Below are 20564 nucleotides of genomic sequence, written 5' to 3' on the forward strand. Positions count from 1 at the left end.
CACCTAGTATGTGCCAGGCACTGTGCTATGTGCACTGTTACCCTGAGAGATAGGCGCTACTATCATCTCCATAGCTGAGGGAACTGAGGTAAACAGAAGTTACGTGACTTGCTGAATGTCACACAGCTAAAAAGTGTCCAAGGCTGGATTTAAACTCAGGTCTTCTAGACTTTGGGTCCAGCACTCTACATGCTGAGCTGCTAGCTGCCTCTCCTTTTACTGATTGGAAACTGAGGGCCAGTTAAATTAAGTGACTTACCATGGATGCATAGCTAGTTAGAGACAGAGCTGAGCCCAGAATACAGCTCTCTTGCCACCCAGCCCAGTGACTTGTCTTCCACTGTACCACATCATTCCCTCTTTGGTACTGACTGGTTTCCTTCCCTGCTAGTGTTTCAAGAAACAGTTTTTAATTTACATGCCAAAAACAACAGATGCCAAAAAATGTAAAGTTGTGAGTTTATTGCATATGTAACAAAAATGAACATGACCTCCTGGGTCCAGCCTACTATACAATCACTGTTTATTTCCAGCTGGTTCCATAACCACATTAAATAGAACTAGTATTTCCTTAAATACTTTTGATTTAGACATAAAACGAAACATTAGTGTACAACTTTCACAAAATAAATCAGCAATAAAAACAGTGGGAAGAATAACAAGGATAGCAGCAATACTTAAAAACAAGACATTACAAAATAAATTAAAAAAATACATTATAAAGTGGTTGAGGAACAAAAATAAACAAATTTTAAAAATGTATACTGTGTCTCCGGGAGGCTGTGTGGAGCAGCAGGGACTTGGGCACTGGCTCCAGAAGGTGAGGGTGATGGTAGTTTCTCTATAGAAAGGACTTTACTTGAAATCTCATGGATCTCATGACCACCTCAACCTGAATTTAGACCATACTGCTAAATAAGCAAGCTTACACTTTCACCATCAGAACTGACAATTTCTGCTTTTCAGAAATCAACGGGTCTTGGTTCATTTTCAATCCAAACATGAAGAGTCAGCCTCCTCTCCTCTTCCCTGTTTCAAACACAAGCAGAATGGTGGTTTTCCTACATCCCTGAGTGTATAGTGTAGGCTGATGACAGTTTATGAAGGCAAGCCTGGAAAGTTGTACCCCTGGAGGAAGAGGGCATCGAGGTGAGGGAGTGGGGGGAGTTTGTCCTGCATCACAGAGGAGAAAGGCGAATGAGACCATGCTTCAAGATGATTTCACAAGTGCCCCCCCTCTTGTAAGTGGATCCATGGGAAAGACATAAGGAGAGCTTGCAGTTTACTTGCCACATTTTATTCTTTGGGAAGGATCAGCAAGGACTGAACCATTTTACATGTTCAAGGTTCTTGGAGTGCAATGTTCTTTGTGATGACGGGATTGTTTGGAAGGAAACAACTGGAGCTTTAAAAAATTCTGCTCATTTCAGGCAACATGACAACTGTGACACTCCAGTAACCTTGGACACAAGTGTCCCAAGGCTGGGGCTGGCAAATCTGACTGTACAGTCAATAACCTGATGCAGAAACAGAAGAAAGAGATTACACCCTTCCACACGCATTTAGGAAACATTCTGATTAGCCTCGTAAGTAAAAGGAACACCAGATGCCGATGACTCTGGCCTCGCTGGACATTCTGTAAAAGACGTCAGACTGGTTACAGAATTTTAAGAGGGTGGTTCTCTCTCCTCATTGTTGCTGACACAGAGGAGGTAGTTTTAAAGGCTGTCAAATCAAACAACATGTTTAAAAGCCTTTCAAAACATCTGCCTTTAGTTTTTGGACTAATACAGATTCTGGCTAATGGTTAGGAAATATGAAAGATGTATCCTATATAATTTTTGAGGTTGCCACAAATTCCTAGACAAAGTCTTTTCCCTGTCAGTTCTCAAAAGAGGAGAATCATAGCAAAAACTTTCACGAGATTATTTGGGCAGAACTCGCAGGAAGCAACCAGAAGAAGTCATGCTTAATGGGACCATAAACCAAGACTTTTAGAATTCAAGTACCTAAGAGAACTCCAAAGGCCAGAAATTTGGAACAATTTATCAAATCTTCCTATTACAGCAGTTTGAAGCAATATCCTTTCTGCTTGTGAACAATCTCAATGGTCCAAAAGTGCCGCTAAGGTCCTAGAACCTGTTTGAAGGGAGCGACTGTCCAAATCCTGCGGAAGAAATCCTTACCAAATTGTGCAAAGTAGATTTGCAAAAGCCGGTATGCTTTCATACCGCTGAGTTCCTTGCACTCCCTACATTAACTCACAATATGCTCAGAGAGAAAGACAAGAGAAACAATATATCAGGATTTGAACGAGTAGGTAGCTGCTTATCACAGTTTATGAACTGTTCTGTTGCAGTTTAAAGTTACTGGCAATGTCAATGCCTTTTTATTTTTAAAGGAAAAAAAAAAGACAAAGTAGAATATTCCAGAAGGTGTTTTCCAATTCATCTCAGACCCACAGCTGAATCACAAGGCTTTAACCCATATACTGAACAGCTGCTAAATGTCTTGCTAATGAATTATCCTGGACTTGCCAAAAATAAAATAAAATAAAATAAAAATACCCTATACAATCAAATCTGTTGTTTTTAACTGAAATTTTAGCTTTCTGAAACCATGCCATTTTTGTTAAAATACTGTCTAATCTTTTGTGCAAATCTGAAAAACTGTTAGTGACTTACAGCCTGAACTTGCACTGGTCTTCCTTTTTTTGGGAATCCATCTTGGCAAGTGAACTGAGTACCAACCTTTAATGTCAGTTTAAGACACCGGGGGAACAGACAGATGTAGCACTGTGAAATCACCTCACTTCTGTTGATGACAGCTTTAAATTTTTGCTATAATTTTTATGTCAAATTTGACAGACTTAGTCACTGTGGTTATCTCCTTTTCCCACTCCTTTCCAAGCTGCCTTTCAAAAGGCCAATGACTTTTAAGAACAGAAGTTTGTTCCATAGCTTAGCTTTTAGCAATTTCCTCAAAACAAACAAACAAAAAAACCTTACAATTTCAAGTCATACAATGGTTGCTCTATCAGGTAAAATGGTGGCACGGAAATCACAAGTTGGGGATTAATTGGTGAGGTTGGATATGTGGTCTGTTCCTCATACAGGCTCCACTAGGTGGTGTTTTTACTGGAAAAACATTTGAAACTGGACAGACAGAAGGGACAAGGCCCTCTTCAGAAGAAAAAAAAATTGTTCCCATGTGCAAAAAAGTTTTAAGAAGCACCCCCCAAAAGAACTCCTCTGAGCCTTCAGAAAAAGCTGCCTGGATTCCTTTGTTCTTCCCAAGATGAACCACCCTTCTCACCTAGAGCTTCTGGCTATGGCAGAGTTTCAGCTGTTTCTGCCATTCAATAGGCATACACTATGCAGTTTTATTTTCTGTTAGAAATTAATTGGTTATCCCTTCACAACGACCTGCTACGGTGTGCAATTTGGAATTTCAGCTCTGATAAGATATCCTACAGCTACTGAACTCAAAGGGGACCTCAAGGGGGCTTTGAGACAGAACAGCCGATTACATCTACCAGCTGCAAGTCCTCAGTTAAACCAAGCTCCATTACCTAACTGTAGGTTGATGCTCCTATAAAAGACCACAGGTCACTGACCCTATCACAATATGTGTTACATGTCTAGCAGAATATCCTGGTGTAACCAAAGCCAAATGTTGAACTTGGCTGTATTTTACTGGATGGGTGATGGAAGGGGGGGAGAGGATATCGTAATAAAGGAGGAAAATATGGGTAGGAGCCACCGACAAAAGTCCCTCCCCCCCAAAAAAGGAGGGAAGACAACCCTTTCCCCAGGGCTGTCTAATGTTCCAATGCCTCAGCCAGCCTAGCAGGAGGCCCACAGAAAGCTTCTAAGCTTTTCATCAGGGTCCATGAGCTCATATCCATTTCCTTTGGTCTCCTCTTCACTCCACTGCAAACCCACATGTCTCTTCCACAGCCGTCAGCAGCTTCTCGTAAAGCTTCTCATAAGACTCATAAGGCGGAATGTCAATCCGATTAAAGCTAGGCCAACCAGACAGAGGGACAAAGGATTAGCACAGGTAGATGCTAGGTCCTGAGGATATGTTTAAAAGAACAGCGAGGCCCCTTCTCACCACCCAACTAGCTGTGAGAGTGAAACAAGGAATAATAATCATGTCTCTCCCAGAGGAAAGCAAAGAAGTCCAGGTGTGTTCCTCAACTTCCAAATAAGGTAGGTTGTTTCTAGCGTGAGGATTTTCTGATTAACACACAGCAAAAAATAATAATAAAATAAAATTTTAAAAAATTCAAGGTCTTCAAAATGGAAAAAGTTGAACTATAGTCAGTTACACTGCTATGACAAACCTCCCAACCTTGTGTTTTCTTTTGTAATAGTTTTAAAAACAACAAAAAGCAAACAAAAAACCCCAAAAAACTTAGGACACTGTTCATGCTCTCATCCCAGGTTTGACTGGCAAAAGTCACCATTACATCTACCACATGACTCTACTCCTCTAGAAACCTGGGAGTAGGTTCATAAAGACAAAGGAGGAGAAATTTACCGCCAAAGTACAAATTAAATTGTGTGAGGGACGGAAAAAAACAAAACAAAACACAACACAAATCTCTGAGTGAGAAGATTAAATGACTGACTACATGGTCAGTCTTTCTTTGCTCCCATTTTCACTTTAGAATAAAACACTTACTAGGATATAGAAAATTGTGACCTAGATTCATGATATTTTATTTAATGGTCAATAGAATTATCAACAGGTTCCTATCAAAAAAAGGTAAGTTGAATGGCACTATGGGGCTCAGTTAACGGGTATTTTTGGATGTCTGGGAGCCCATCTTATTTTAAACACTAAAATACTAAATAAAACCTGTTATAATGGTTGTTTCAAAAAAAATTTACACAGTTCATTGAAAACTGAATAATGTCAGAATTTTGCTACTAACACAGTATTTTGCTCAGTATAAGAGGCATCATAGCAAAGTGGACAACCTGTACTTTGGTTAAAGATGGTTGTTCTCTTATAAATGAAGGTCTTCCAACAAAGTTTTGCTGTGACCTAATATTTGAATGAAAACAAAATGTTCCCTTTGCAGAAAGTCATTGCCAAAGTAAGATTTATGGATAGTTTTTTTTTAATCAACAAAACCTATCAAAATGGTAGGCAAAGTTTTGAGAACAGAGAGCACCAAGACGCTAAGCCAAGTGAAAGTCTGGTTCATATCATAAAGCTTGTCTCATTCTGAGACAAACAACTGAATCTGTTAAGGAATGTCAGAAAATTACAAACAGGTATTGATTAAATATTTTTAATAATTATTTATTTGCCTTGTAATAAAATCAGTACCTTAGAAATACTGCATAAGCTTAATTTTTGAAAAACCTTTGTATAGTGGACATATTGCCTTGCCACAATAGTGGACACATTGCCATCATTGGACTTATTCTCCAATTCTGATATACACATAAAATATGTCATTTTCATTTCAAATTTCCATTTTCAAAGAAGACATAGTTGGCTATGAAGATAAGAGATGTGTCAATAAAACACCAAGTACTACTGGAAAGGGAATGGTATTTTTACTCCACAATTCTTTAATTAGAGTGAATGCTTACTCATTTCCAGAACATACTTAATACCCTACAAATCCATTTCCCTCACATGCACATCTTTGCTCTTACCAGGTGTGGGCCTTAGGAAGGTTGTCTGTATTTGCATCTATCAAGTGGATGGTAAATAGCCTGGGTCCTGCAGCGCCTGTAGAACCTTACAAACCGACATTCTAGTTAATGCACTTCAGAGACAAATTATGGCATTTCTCAAATCTGTAGCTGTTAAGGGCCTTGGCCCTTAAGGCCAGAAAGCACAAAGACGTGTGTTTGTGTTTGTATTTGTGTGTGTGTGTTTTCTCTCAAACAGACTGACATAAAGTTCATACATTAACACGGTTATCAGATCAGTTTAGACTTGAAACAAACACTAGGGATAGTTACCAAGTGATAGAAATTTTAGAAAGTCATCATGCGAAGGGTAAGCCAATTGAGTACCTACTCAAAAGTTCAGACTGAAACTTGAAGTACTCCCAAAGACCAAAATCTCAGTGAAAAACAAAGTTATGATTTCCTTCAAAAATTATTCTCTACACCTCCTTTCTTTTTTTAAAAAAAATAAAATTTTGAGAAACAAAAGGACAAGAAAAAAACTAAGTTAGGAAAAACCTCTGACTATCCCCCTTCCCAACCAGCTTTTATGACTGTAGAGCTCAGTGTGAATCAAATTCCATTGATTTTTCAGGAACTTATTAAAGCTCCTGTTGTAAGAATGGGCTTTGAACCACAGATCCAATGAATTTGAGGGATGGAAGAAATCTTACTGATCATTTAGTCCATCACTTTCATTTTACACAGGAGAAATCTAAGTTCCAGAGAGGGTAAATCCTCTACCCAAGGTCATACAGCTAGAGAGAATACAACTCAAACCTAATGATTCCCAGTCTGGTGCTCCTTTTACTGTGCCAAACTGTCAGTGCCTTTTGGGAACTCAGTAGCAGGGGATGTGGGACTATAATTACAGGCATTCTATCAAAGCATTCAGAAATGGCCAATAGTGCAACTGGAAAATTCTGTTTTCCTCCCAAAGAATTATTTTTGACCATCCTTGGTAAAAGCTACAACACATTACTGTTCTTTGAAAGAGGAGAATGCTTGATACGTTTCCCCCCTGTCTCTACTGGTCAGCATGTGTTCCAAAGTGTCCCTAGGGACCATTTTGCTGGTCATCTGGAGGCCACTGATACACTGAAGGTTACAGAAACCAGGTCTCTAGAAAATTTCTTGTCCATTTCTGTATGTGCCGGCTTTGTTCAAAGAACTAAGTTCTGTCCACTTAACTACTTTAAACTTGCATCAAGTGGTTTTGATTTCTTGACATGTTCTTCCTCAAGCTGATAAACATTACCTTCAACTTTGGCAGATTTAACACGGCCTGGTTTATTAGTATGTGAGGCTGGCACAACAGAACTGTTACCATGGGAAAAGAATTTCTCTTTAGAAAAAAGGATGAGTACACAAGATAACTAAGGTTAAGTCTGTCTTCTTTGCTGCAATCAACTGCAATCAAATCATCTAGGAAGCTGGTCTTGTCTTTCTCTGGCTCCTAGCACATACATGCCATTGTCTAGATATGCGGATTGAGGAAGAGAGAAAGGTCAAGGATGACTCTCTAACTGAAAGCACCTGTGGACTAGAAGGTTGGTAGTGTCATTAATAAAAACAGGGAAGCTTAGGGGAAAATTCCATTTTGGTTATGTTAAATGCTTATGGGACATTCAGGAAAAGATATCTGCCAGACAGTTGGCAATACAGAACTGGAATTCAAGAAAGAAATGACGGTGGGATATACAGACTTGGGAGTCCTCTATAAAGAAGCTCTAGTACAGCTCAGGTCAATACCTGAGCTTAGCTAAGATGAACCATTTACTCTTTGAAAAGATGTTATCAGTTGCCCAAGATAAGGCTCTGTGCTATACTAGTGTGAAGGTAGGTAATGATAAATCAATAATTAGTGTAGGTAATATATGTTGTTATGACTACTGATAAAGTACAAGTTATATGCTAGTTTATTCATTAATTTCTCCTCCTTTTATATGCCTTACTACTATTGACATTTCTACCTGTAGCTTAAAGCATTAAAAAAAATGTATTTCAAAAGTGCCTTTCCTATAATTTTGAAACCTTTTCTGTTTAACTCAATCACACATGAAGAGATATTACTGACCTCAAAGCTCATATAAACTGAAAAAAAAAAAGTCCATTAAGCCAGTTAGAAAGAGTTTTGATCCCTCAGACAAGGAATTATTGAACAACTTGATTATAAAATAATGTGGAATCATCCTCCCTTAAGATCTCTGAAAACACGATAACCATGTGCCAAATGGTACAATAATAGGACACTACACTAGGAGGCAGTAGACACAAGTTCTCGTTGCTGTGAAACAACCCTGAGTCATAACATCTCAGTTGCCTCATGTGCAAAAATGTTGGACTAAAAGATCTCCAAGGTCCCTTCTGCCTCTGACACTGCAGGAATCTATCGGGAAACCAAGAGGATAGACTAGGAGACCTCTGGAACTTTCACTGGCTACACGACTTAGTAGTTCTATCACCAGGAATAGTCTTGCTTCTTTATTTCATGGGACTATTCCTCCATTTGGTCACAATTCAGATCTGACAGCAGAGTTTGGGGCACATACTGAGCACTTACTAGATAATGGCTGACTGTCAGTCTAGATACAGGGGAGGGGAACCTGTGGCCATGAGGCTACATGTGGCCTTCTAGGTCCTTGGATGCGGCCTTTTGACTGAGTCCAAGTTTTACAGAACAAGTCCTTTTATTAAAGGGATTTGTTCTGTGAAGTTTAGATTCAGTCAAAGGGCCCTAGACCACATGTGGCCTCAAGGCTGCAGGTTCCCCACTTCTGGTCTGGAATATTCAGTAGTACTAGCCATTTATTAACAGTAAAACATATTAATTAAGTTGAAAAAAAGACAGTTCATAAAATAAATACAGATACCAGTCCATGTCACTGACTTAAAGAGAAATGGACTAAATTGATACATGACTCATCTGACCCCAGCCCCCACATCAGTCACCTTGCAAAGCCTTGAAGCCTTGGAGAGGAACCCGTGTTGAACCGGTCACGAACTGCAACAACCTGGCTCTCCTTTCTTCATCAAACGTTTCTACTGCTTGCCAGAACCACTTTACAATATTGCTATCTGCCATGCAGTGCTTGAGACGGGTATTTGACTTCCAATCATTCAGGTCTATTTTATCCAGGCCTCCTATTATGAGCTGTGAAGGTGTTAGAAGAGAATTACTTCAAAGAGCTAAGAGTTTAGGCCCAGTACTCCCATCCTCTATGCCACCTAGCTCCCCTTGACTACACGTACTTGTTACAAAGAGAGGGTTTTTATTTCTGGTGGAGAGGAGTGTGAGAATGTGAGTGTGAGTGTGAGTGTGTGTGTGTGTATACACACTGGCTGTAACAAGGGAGGAAGGAAAGAAGGAAGGGAAGGAGAAATGGAAAGTGGAAGGGAGAAAGGGAACTGCCCTTCTCAACTGCTGATCTGAGCAGTTGATCTGAGATCATTGTAAAGCTAACAAAGGCACTGGGCAAAGGTGAACAGATTGACTTTGAGATGCCTATGGAACATCAAGGCCCAAAAGAAGCATAGGTGTTATACCGATTTGATTCAATCAAAACAAAGAAGATAATGAACCCCCAACCCAGTCCTATAGGCTCTTTAATGCCATGACTTGGCCTACCATTCTGACTAGAGATAATGTGCATACCTCCAGCTCCTTCTGGTCAAAAGGCTTTAGTAAGTGTTGGGGGATGAGCTCATTAAATCCTTTTTGAAGTGCTAGGAACTGAGCTTCGATTCCTCTCATAAACCTCCAATTTACATACAACCTGAAATAGAAAAAGCCCCAAGTAAGAAGGAGTGCGAAACAGTATAGGAAGGAATGATTTTTTCCTCCATTGATAGTTAAAGAAATCTTGACATGTGATGTCAGAACTGATAAAAGTAAGCATTGTAGGTAGACACACTGTAAGCCTCCCCAAATCCCCCTCCCCCCAAAAAGTTTAGTAATAACTAGCTGAACTGTCAAATTTCAATTATATCAACTCACACCTACACATTTCCAACTGCTTAGGTAGAACTGGACTACTAGAAAATAATCTGGTCTTAACAGTGATTGCTACAGTTCTGCCCTGACACTTCCAAGTTAATTTATACAAAAATATAACTTAGAACCAAGAGAAAAATATGCAGTCATTCTACAGCTTAAGAAAAGAGAAATAATCTTTTAAAAATATTTCCCTAAATCCCTCCAAAATGACAGGTGTTTATATGATGATTTACCTTGAGTAAGAGGTAGAAAAACAGGCTGCAAAAGAGATTAGAGTCCAGCAGAGCGTGTGGTTCTTTGCCTTGTGTCATTCTCTACTAACCTGCCTGTGACTGAGGGGGTCACTGTCACAATGGAAACTGTAATGTGGCTGTGGTAAGTGAAGCTACCCCCTGGGAAGTCTGCCTGCCAGCTAGGACACAGCAATCTATCCCATCCTCCCCACCTGTGCACTAACAACCAGCCACTTATAAAGCTTGTTCCCCTATAGCACAGGGCCATCACTTCCCTCTCCCTGGGGCACAGATGAAGTGGCTTTGTTCACTTTAGAGCCTTGCTGGACAGGGCTATCACAGTCAGCAACCACAGGGAGCTGGATCCCAGAACCTCTTGAGGTCTCTTCCAGTGAACGTGACTCTATGGAAACAGGAGTATAAGGGGCAGTCAGCCCTCAGCTAGAGTCTTGGTTTGTTCCGTGACACTGTAAGCTTTTTCAGGGCAGGGACCAAGGCTAATCTGAACTTTCTAAACAGGGAATCATACAGTTTTGTGCACCCTTTAGGTGCCCAACATATATTTGTTGCTGCTGCGGATGATCCTGTGGGTATTACCGGACATATTCTTTCTTGTTCTCCTCTGTAACAGGAACATTTCTACCATTTGGTTTGAGCTCATGTTGAAGAATCCGTCCAAAAGCATTATGTTCTACGCAGAAAGTGTGATCCAACACAGGAGTGATGTCATTCTCTCTGTCAAAGTCAAAAGTACATGTTAATCAGGTCTTTACCACTATAAAACATAACTGTAGATGGCGGAATTAGGAAGAAAAGGAGAAAACAACCTTGCTTACGGAGCAAGTGTGCAGAGCAGTATGAAGTGCTAGAACAGGAAAGAATTGGTACTTGTCTCTCATGGAGTTTAACCTCACTGGGGAAACAGAATACCCACAAGGTAGTGCGGTATTGTGGAAAGAACAACAGACAAGGGGATCGGGAGGTCTGAGTTCTATGGCAGATCCAATATTAGCCAGCTATGTAACCTGAGTAGGTTACAATCTCGTTGGGTTTCAATTGTCATCCATAAAAAGTTAGGTAGATCATCTTTAATGTCCATCCCGGCTCTGAAAATCTACATGATTCTAGCACAACCTAAGTGCTTAAGTGCTGAGGAGGTGGTGCGGGAATGGAGTCAAGAGGGGACGCTACATTGTGAAAGCAAATATTTTAATGCTGCTTCTTAGCCAAAGAAATGCACTTTTAAGCAACAGACCGTTCAGATTTGCCAGGCTAAACTGAAAAGTCTTTAATGGTACAGTTAGAACTTGATTTTTTTATTTACTGTATTTAGTATAGTGTGCTAAAATGTAAACTGCAGAGAAGATGGAACCCTTCCAATAATATGCTTTCCTTCCTATTTCCTTACTGCAACTACAGTTCAAATGGAAAACTATGAAATGAGACATGCCCTTGTATAGGGCTGATCCATTAATGAGTTAATGATTCCCGTCCAACTCATTTGCTATTCATCCCAATTACACAAATACTCAATCACTAGTGCTGAAGCTAGGGACTCTCCTATTCTACGAAACATACTCATTCTTCAAAGTGTGTAGCTCTCAACATTTTGCGGGTATCATCTAAATCACTGGGGAGCATATGTCAGAGTAAAGCAGAAAATAAAAATTAAATTTTGTTTTGAGAACTTCATAAGTCTTACTGAACTAACAGTTGCTCACGTTTATATATTGCTTTAGGATTTACAAAGTGCTTTCCTCACGACAACACTATGAAGTAGTCAGTGCAAGTATTATCATTCACATTTTATAGCTGAGGGCCTCAGAGAAGTTAAGTCAGTAGAGCTCATGGATCCATGGTTGGTAAGGGCTAGAGCTGGGATTCAAACTGACAGTTACTGACTCTGAGCCCACTGCTCTTTATACTATATCACTCTGGTAACTGGATATATACCATGGCATTGCAAACTTAAGGTTAGGGTTCATTAATCATTGTGGTTTAAACTCAATAAATCAACAGAAAGGAGAAGTTGGACTATAAACTAGAAAAATCTGATCAAATACCAGCAAATGTATTTAACTATTAAGTGGTTAGGCTAAATGTTTTTTCTTTTATAAATGTAATCGATTACACGTCTCTTTTTACTCTCCTCCACACTTACTATTCCTGTTTCTCTTTTCTCTTACATGCCACGTCAGGGATAAAAGAAATTAACAGAATCATGAGCTACCTGTTTCCATTAAGAAGAGAACCTTAGACTTAAAGAGTCTGCAAATACACAATACTTACAGAATCCAAACTAAGCTCTTGTGTAGCTCTGGGTCAACTGATTCCAAATCTGAGAGCTGAATGGGCTTCCCCAGCAGCTGTTTGTAGAAAGGAACTGTGAAACCTCCATTGATGTAGTGTCCGTGGAACACTGCCAGACCCATTATCCGACCGACAAAGTGAAAATAAGACAAATGATCCTGCAGGGGACGACACCAAAGAGCAAGAATTGATAAGAAGAGTGACTAGCTAAATACTGACATCTTGTGGTTTGCTGTCTTTATGCTAACAAGAAGGCAGGGCTGCCCATAAAAATAAAAAAAAATCAAAATTTTCCTAAATGTGCAAATATAAGAAAGCTATGGAGAACAATGAAGCATATATTTTAAAATTATATTTTGGAAAGATTCTCCCTGACATAATTACTCTTTTCCTGATTTTCCTTATGTGTTTGTAGGGAGAGGAGAAGTGAGAAAATTAATCATAGGAAAAAAAGTCTCAAATCCTTATTTAGTAAGCCCTTATCTATCAATAAGAATAAGATAGTGAAAAAAATAACCTTAAATGACCCAAAACTTTCAACAAATTCCTTTTAACTAGAGAAACCAATTTTTGGTTTAGATTTTGGATACTTCAGGCAATTCATTATGATCACTTGGAGTCCTGTCAATGGAAGGTTGTAAAGCTCAAGTAAAACCTTGATGCAGGAGAAGAGAGAAGTAGCTCAGTAGACAGAGGCATGGCCTTGGAGTTAGGAGGACCTGAGTTCAAATCCGGCCTCAGACACTTGACATTTACTAGCTGTGTGACTCTGGGCAAGTCACTTAACCCCAATTACCTCTTCAAAAAACAAAAACAAAAAACTTGACTTAAAATGAGAGGTGTATTGCTCTACAATAACCACCCACGATATCCAAAGATCACAAGTACTTATGGGCAACAAGTATAGGAATATATATATGTGTGTGTGTGTGTGTGTGTGTGTGTGTGTGTGTGTGTGTGTGTGTGTGTGTGTGTGTGTGTGTGTGTGTATGTATGTATGTATGTATGTATGTATGTATCTTTTTTGGTTGGAATAACAAAGTCCAGCACTTACGAACCTAGAAAAAATAACTTCTTTGATGAATAAAATATTTATTAGCCATAACCCTCTCAAATGGTCACAAAGAATGTTTATTTACCGTTCTATGCAAAAATAAATCACTGCAAATTGTGTTTACTAAAAACCTCAGGAGCACAAAATGATCCAGGTCTCTGAGCTCAAACTAGTCCTCACTTAAACTTCCAATGCTCTTTTACTTAACATGACCTTTGAGCAAGTTATTTATTGACTAAATTCAAAATTTAATTGGATGGTAAGAGTCAGCTTAAAAAAAATCCTGCTAATTAAACTGATCAGCATTATGTTTATGAATACTTACAGGGTTGATTGAAGAGTCTGGATTTATTTGCAGCATGTAAATATTATCTGTAGAATACTGGAAGAGTCCATAATATGGATTCAGCATTTCATGGCACAGTAAATAGAGCCACTCCCTAGGGATAAAACAGTACTTCATTCTACAATGGAACATCTTCATCTTTGAAAGGCATTTATCTAAAAGTAACCATTCCTAATAGAATTCAACCTGCCATCAACCATGCACACAAAAGTCAAACATCCATGTTAATAAGAAAGAAGAGTCAGAACAGAAATTATTACCTCAGAACAGAAAACAAACAAAATTTTTTACCTCAACAGCTCAGTATTTACTAGACCTATCGATTGATAACAACACTGGGTATTCTGTGGGTGTGGGTGGGAGGGAGGCCAGAGGAGGATGAGAGCAGGGGAAGATACAAAGCAAACAGCAGAAACAGATACTGCCTTCAATAAACTTTCTCAAAGAAGAGAATTCAATGACCTCACATGGGCTGGATAATTTAGACCTATCCACATGGATTTAATGAAACTAAGACAAAAGATAACTGTCAAATTCATTTAAAAATTTTTAAATAGTTGGAAGTGCCTGAGTGTTTTAATTCATGTGATTGATACTTCATGTTTTTATATAGTTTAAGGATTTTAAAACAATTCTTTTTCTGTAAAATGAAACTGTTCAGGCATTGTGTTTACTTTAAAAGGATTTGGTAGATACAACATGAGGACATTTTGAAATTCAATAAGCAAAGCACTATGTGGTAGGGGAGATAGGAGGATAAATAAGAGTCCCTGCCTTTAAAGAGGTAACAATCTACTCTGGAGCTACAGAATCAACATGAAACATCATACTACAAAATGGAGAAGCAGCCTGGTGCCGTGCAATAAAAGGCTGGCCAGGAACATCTGAGTTCAAAATCCTGCCTCTGACACAAACTGGCTATGTGATCATGGGAAAGTCATTTAACTCTCCAGACAGAATCGTAAACAACTGCTGAAGGCTACGCTTTAAATAAGTGTTGCCATCTGTATCAGTAGAGAGAGTTCCCTACATTGATGAAACCGGTAATCTGAACTCCTTGCCTCCCCCACTAAATTGAAAGTCAGTCATGACAAGTGTTGGAGAAGCAATAAATTAAGTACTATACAATACAGAGAAAGATCACTTATGATTGAGGTGGAAAAGTTGGCAGCTGAACTAGAGCCTGAAGGAAGAAAAGGATTTCAGTTAAGTAGAGGCAGCCACTTCAGTCTCAGGTGAGGGGGGGAAGGGCGACCACACGGCTCCCTTTCTTGCTGTGTGTGCCTTAAGAAGAGGCTTGGCAGCAGGACAGTTTTCATCTGCCCCAAAGCAACTTTCCTCAGCACCAGATGTCCACCCACCCAGCCCACCTGGCTTCCAGACTTAGAAGAGGAAAGAGACCTTCCTCTGACCATGAATCTACCATTTCCATACAAAGAGGAGCAACCTTCCCTTTGACCTCAGGTCTTCCATCTCCTGCTCCTTCTGTCCTTTGAGGATAGAAGGGTAAAGTCTACTCTCTAATAGAGAGTAAAGTCTCTCCATGAACTGATGCTGAATGAAGTGAGCAGAATCAGGAGAACATTGTACGCAGTAACAGCGACATTGTGCAATAAGCAACTATGATCAACTTGGCTCTTCTCAGCAATGCAAGGATCTAAGACAATTCCAAAAGATTCACGATGGAAAATGATACCTCCATCTAGAGAAAGAACTACGGAGTCTAAACGCTGATCGAAATACACCATTCTGACTTTCTTGGTTTTTTCCTTCTTGTGGTTTTTCCCTTTGGTTCCAATTCTCCTTTCACAACATGACTTAGGTGGAGATATGTTGGCATATGATGGCACAACTATAACCTATATCAGACTGCTTGCTGTCTTGGGGAGGGGAAATGGGAGGGAAGGACGGTGAAAAATTTGGAACTCAAAATCTTATAAAAAATGAATGTTGAAAACTATCTTTACATGTAATTGGAAAAAATAAACTACTATTTACAAATATTAAAAAAAAAAGAGAGGAAAGTCTGGGGGGCGGAGAGTGGGACTTCTCCTGCTGTGCAGGTCTGACTCCCATCTTGCTGTGCCACCTTAGAGGGAAGAGGAGTATTGAAATAGGGCCTCCCACCTGACCATATGCCTTCCACCTCACGCTGCACTTGTCTCCAGACTGAGGAACGGAGCCTTCTACTCAGTGATAATAAATATTCTCACACATGGTGATATCCTATCCATCCCAATGATTCTGAATTCCTGTAGGTCATCATTCAAACTCCATTCTTCAGCTGCTGACTGATTCCTTATTCTCATTCCCCCTCAACCCTCCCACCCCAAAATTCAAACACACGTTACCCACTCTTTCCAGTGTGCTCTCTGGAATGTGGGTTCCATAGGCAACAAACCTCCTTTCATCCTAAATCTTTTTCTCTCCCACTCTTATCTACCAGCCAGACTGAAACATCCCTCCCCACTGATGACTCCCTGGCTGCACCTTCTTCATTCCCCTCACATCACTTGTCAAGGCAGGGAGCTGAAACTCTCCTTACTCCTATGGCCACTTCGAGGTTCTTTTCCTACCTCCATCACTTGGTAAACTCTCCTCCTATAAAGCTATTCATTTACCACCCACTCAAAAACCTGGCAGCTGTTGTCTACACACCTACAGGTCAATCCATTCCTTCTTCCTGGCTCACAATTCTTCTCTCTTCTCCAATGCCCTACCCTCACACTAGGGGATTTCAACATACATACTAACTCTCCCTCAAACACCCTAACGTCTCAGAGTAGTTAAAACACTCAGTTAGTGGTTAAAACACTTTAACAACTCTACCTACTCAATTCCCATGACCTATTCCTTCACCCCGCCTTGGCCCCACACAAAAATGGTCTAATCTTGCTGTCACCTACAACTACCACCTCCACATTAAACAATTCTGAAATCTCCTTACCTGACCATAATCTATTGGCTTCTCATCTTTCCCTCTGCCTTCCCTGACAAAAACCTAACTTTTTGTCTGTATCATGACCTTCAATCCCTAGCTACTCTCTCCTGCTTCCCCCCATCTTGACCCCTTCCTGAGTGAATTCAACTCTACAATGTCCTCTTGAGTCCCTAGCCTCCTTATCATTTCAATGATAGCACTCTGTCAAGCCAGAGTCTCATCTCCAATTACACATATGCCTTCTGCCATTCTCTTCTTCACCCTTATCTTATGGGAAGAGATGGCTTTATTTACTCCTCACCAAAGCAAACCCTCCTACCTGAACAAATAATCCCATTCTATCCTGTCTCCTCCAACAAATTACTTCCTCTGCCTTCCCCATTCTAACACTTATTTTCGATCTCTCCCTGACTACAGGCTCTTTTCCTACTGCCTACAAACATGTTCTTCTCTTCCCGATCCTCAAAAAACCCTCACTTGATCCTTCCATTCTAGCTAACTATCATCCTATATGCCTTTTGTGGCCAAACTCCCTGAAAAGGCCATCTACAATAGGTGCCTCCACTTTCTCCTTAACCCCTCACAATCTGGCTTCTGACCTCATCATTATACTGAAACTGCTTTCTCCAAAGTTACCAATGATCTCAATTGCCAAATCCAATGGCCTTGTCTCAATCCTCAATCTCCAACTTTCTGCAGCCTTGCAGATCATCCTCTTCTCTCCTTCATACTACTCTCTTGTCTCTAGGTTTTCAGGTCGCCACTCTCTCCTGGCTCTCCTACCTACCTGACCACTCCCTTCTCAGTCTCCTGTACGAAATCTTCATTCAGATCATGCTCTCTAAACAGTAGGTATCCCACAGGGCTCTGACCTGGGTCCTCTTCTCTACTCCTTCTATATGACTTCACTTGGTGATCTCATCAGTTCCCATGGATTTAATTATCATCTGTATACTGACGATTCTCAAATCTATCTATCCTGCCCTAACCTCTCTGCTGACCTCCAATCTCACATCTCCAACTGCCTTTCAGACATCTTGAACTGGATGTCCAGCAGACATCTTAAATCCAACATGTCTAAAACAGAACTCATTATCTTTCCCCCTAATCACCCTAAACCTGGACTATCACAATAGTCTGTTCATGGGCCTGCCTGACTCAAGTTTCTCCCCACTCAGCCAGCAAAGTGATTTTACTAAAACGAAGGTCAGACCACAATCACCTCATTCCCTTCCCAAAGCCCACACCTCAGCCCTCAATAAACTCCAGTGGCTCCCTATTGCCTTCAGCATGAAACACAAAATGCTCTGGTGTTCAAAGTTCTTCGTGACTTAGCCCTCTCTAGCTCTCTAACACCTTTCTCCCTGTCTGTACTTTTCCATTCAGTGACCCTAGCCTCCTGGCTGTTCCAAGAACAAGACACTCCAACTCTGGTCTCTAGATATTTTCTTTGGCTCTCTCCCATGCCTGGAATGCTCTCCCTCCTCACTTATGCCTTCTGGTTCCCTGTAAGCCCCAACTAACATCCTATCTTCTAAAGGAAGCCTTTCCAAAGCTCTCTTAATTCTAGTGCTTCCCCTCTGTTAATTATTTCCCATTTATACTGTATGCACCTTGTTTGTACATATTTGTTTGCTTGTTATCTTTCCCATTAGACTGTGCACTACTTGAGGGCAGGGACTGTCTAAAGGGATTGCCTGTTTTTGTATACCTAGCCCTTAGCAAAATGCCTAGTACAGAGAAGGCGTTTAATAAATGTTTACTGACTGACCCCCTGACAGTTAGGGGATTCAGCAGATAGAATGCTGGGCCTGGAGTCAGGAAGACTTGAGTTCAAATCTGACCTTAGATTTTTACAGGCTGTTACCAGTAAAATCACTTAATATGGTCTACCTCAGCTTCCTTAACTGTAAAATGGATATGATAAAAGCACCTACCTCATAAGGCTATGGTGAAGATTAAATAAGCTAATATAATACATACTATAATAAACTAATATAATATTGTAAAGTGTTTAGCACATTGCCCAGCACACAACAGGTCTTGATTAATAAAGCTTTAAAAAAAAGGGGTAAAAAGAAAAAGGAGTGTGTTCTAGGTATGAGTGATAGGTTACATAAATGCATGTAGGTCAAGAGGACAGGGAGCAAAATGGGATTAGGAAAAAGAGAGTAATATTAAGGACAGTGAGTAGCCTACGGGACATTTCCAAAAGGATGTCACACAAGCATCTCTAACTCAATATGTCTAAAACACAACTCTACTCTTTTAAAAAATGAGCTTAACACCAAATAAAATGAGTATACACACATAAACACAACCCCCCCAAGAAAAAAGAGGGAAATTACAAGTTTCTATTTTATGCTGATTTTCTTCTGACATGCTTAATAAATTCAATAAGTACCTTTCAAAGCTATCCTACCAGTTTGTCCTACTTTCTTTGCTTTAAAGAAATGCTTCAATTACCCTATTTCTTTTCTTTTTTCTGAACTATCTTAATCCCCAGCACTCTCATCTCACCCTTTTCCCACTGGGGAAGAAAACACCCCTCCCCCAAATTCTTGTAACAAATATAACTAGTCAAAAAAACCAAATCCCTACATTGGCCTCGTCTGACAGCATATATCTAATTCTGCATCTTAGGTCTATCACTTCTCTCTCAAGTAGTAGGCAGCATGCTTTATCATTGATCCTTTACAATCATGGTTGATGACTGCATTAATCAGGGCCCTTTCAAAGTTGTTTTTCTTTACAATGGAATGCTACTATTATATAAATTATTCTCGTGTTTCAGCTTCATTCTTTATCAGTTCATATAAATCTTTCCAGGTTTCTTCCAAAACACCCTGTTCCTGTTTCTTACAGTATTCCATTACATTCATATACCATAATTTATTTAGCCAATCTCTAATAGATGGATTAATTTAATTAAATTAATCTGCTTAATTTCCAGTTCTCTGCTATTCCAATAAAGAGCTTCTATAAATATATTTGTACATATGGGCTCTTTTCCCCTTTCTCTGATCTCTTTTGGGGTATAGACTTTGTAGTACTATCACTGGCTCAAAGGGTATTGCTCAATTTTCTAACTTTTTGGGCATAATTACATATTTGTAAGGAACCGTGGCCCTGCAGAAGTACTAGCTATTATTATTATTCTATTATTGTTAGCTAATATTATTCTATCATTATTAGCTATTATTTTTTTTACTGCTCTGATCAGAACATTCCTTAGTTTCCTTTGGTGGATAAATGTCTACGTTCCAACTATAGGTGTCTCCCACATTTTGTCTAGGGCCCCTCTTCTTTTTCTTTCTTGGTCATCCTTTTATAATTTCCTATGGGTTTAATTATTTTTCTGTATATGACTTCCAGATCTTTATATTCAACCTTAACCGCTCTCCTTAGCTCCAGTCCTGCAATAACAACTGGATGTCCCATGAGCAGCTTTAACTCAATACATCTGGAAAGTGAACTCAATCTTTTTTTATCTAAACCTACTCCCTTCTTCCAAACTTCCCTATGTCTATTGAGTGTACCATGATTTTTCCAGTTACCCAGGCTCACAACCTCAGAGTCATCCAATGTGTACCACACCTGTTCCTCGATCACCATTCACACAGCTCTCATCCTGGTTCATTCAGGCTCCGACCTCCTCAAACCTGGATTATTGCAATAGCTTCCTAATTAGTCGTCTTGCTGTCATTCTCTTCAATACATCAGCCACTCAGCTGCCAAACTAGCATTCCTAAAGCATAAGCTTTACTATATCACTTCCCTTACAGGTAATCCCAGGGGGTACCTCCTTACCACTAGGATAAAACAGAAAATTTTCTTTTTGGCATTTAAAGCCCTCCAATTTTCCAGGTTCACTTCGCATCACAGGAGGCCTCACCATTCACTAGGGCTCCTCCCTCCAATTCAACAAACATGAAGTACCTACTATGTGCCCAGCACTGTACTAAGTGCTGGGGATACAAAAAAGAA

At 39.8% G+C, this 20564-nt stretch overlaps 1 protein-coding gene across 2 annotated transcripts in view; it reads right to left on the reverse strand.

The window, feature by feature from the left end:
• Positions 1–447: 447 nt before the first annotated feature.
• SMURF1 (SMAD specific E3 ubiquitin protein ligase 1) overlaps positions 448–20564 on the reverse strand; it is a 108511-nt gene continuing 88394 nt past the window's right edge. The window contains exons 12-18 of one of the 2 annotated variants that reach the window (XM_021008533.2): positions 13616–13730; positions 12216–12394; positions 10524–10661; positions 9352–9472; positions 8649–8850; positions 5679–5754; positions 448–4024 (exon numbers count right to left, since the gene is read on the reverse strand). In XM_021008533.2, the coding sequence (XP_020864192.1) occupies positions 3925–4024; positions 5679–5754; positions 8649–8850; positions 9352–9472; positions 10524–10661; positions 12216–12394; positions 13616–13730 (931 nt within the window). In that variant the 3' untranslated portion in view covers positions 448–3924. Of the gene's footprint in view, positions 4025–5678; positions 5764–8648; positions 8851–9351; positions 9473–10523; positions 10662–12215; positions 12395–13615; positions 13731–20564 lie in introns of both variants that reach the window. The other variant, XM_021008532.2, reaches the window with a different exon arrangement.

Source organism: Phascolarctos cinereus, unplaced genomic scaffold (assembly GCF_003287225.1).
Source record: "Phascolarctos cinereus isolate Bilbo 61053 unplaced genomic scaffold, phaCin_HiC Scaffold_4;HRSCAF=312, whole genome shotgun sequence".
In the NCBI taxonomy this organism is placed as follows: domain Eukaryota; kingdom Metazoa; phylum Chordata; class Mammalia; order Diprotodontia; family Phascolarctidae; genus Phascolarctos; species Phascolarctos cinereus.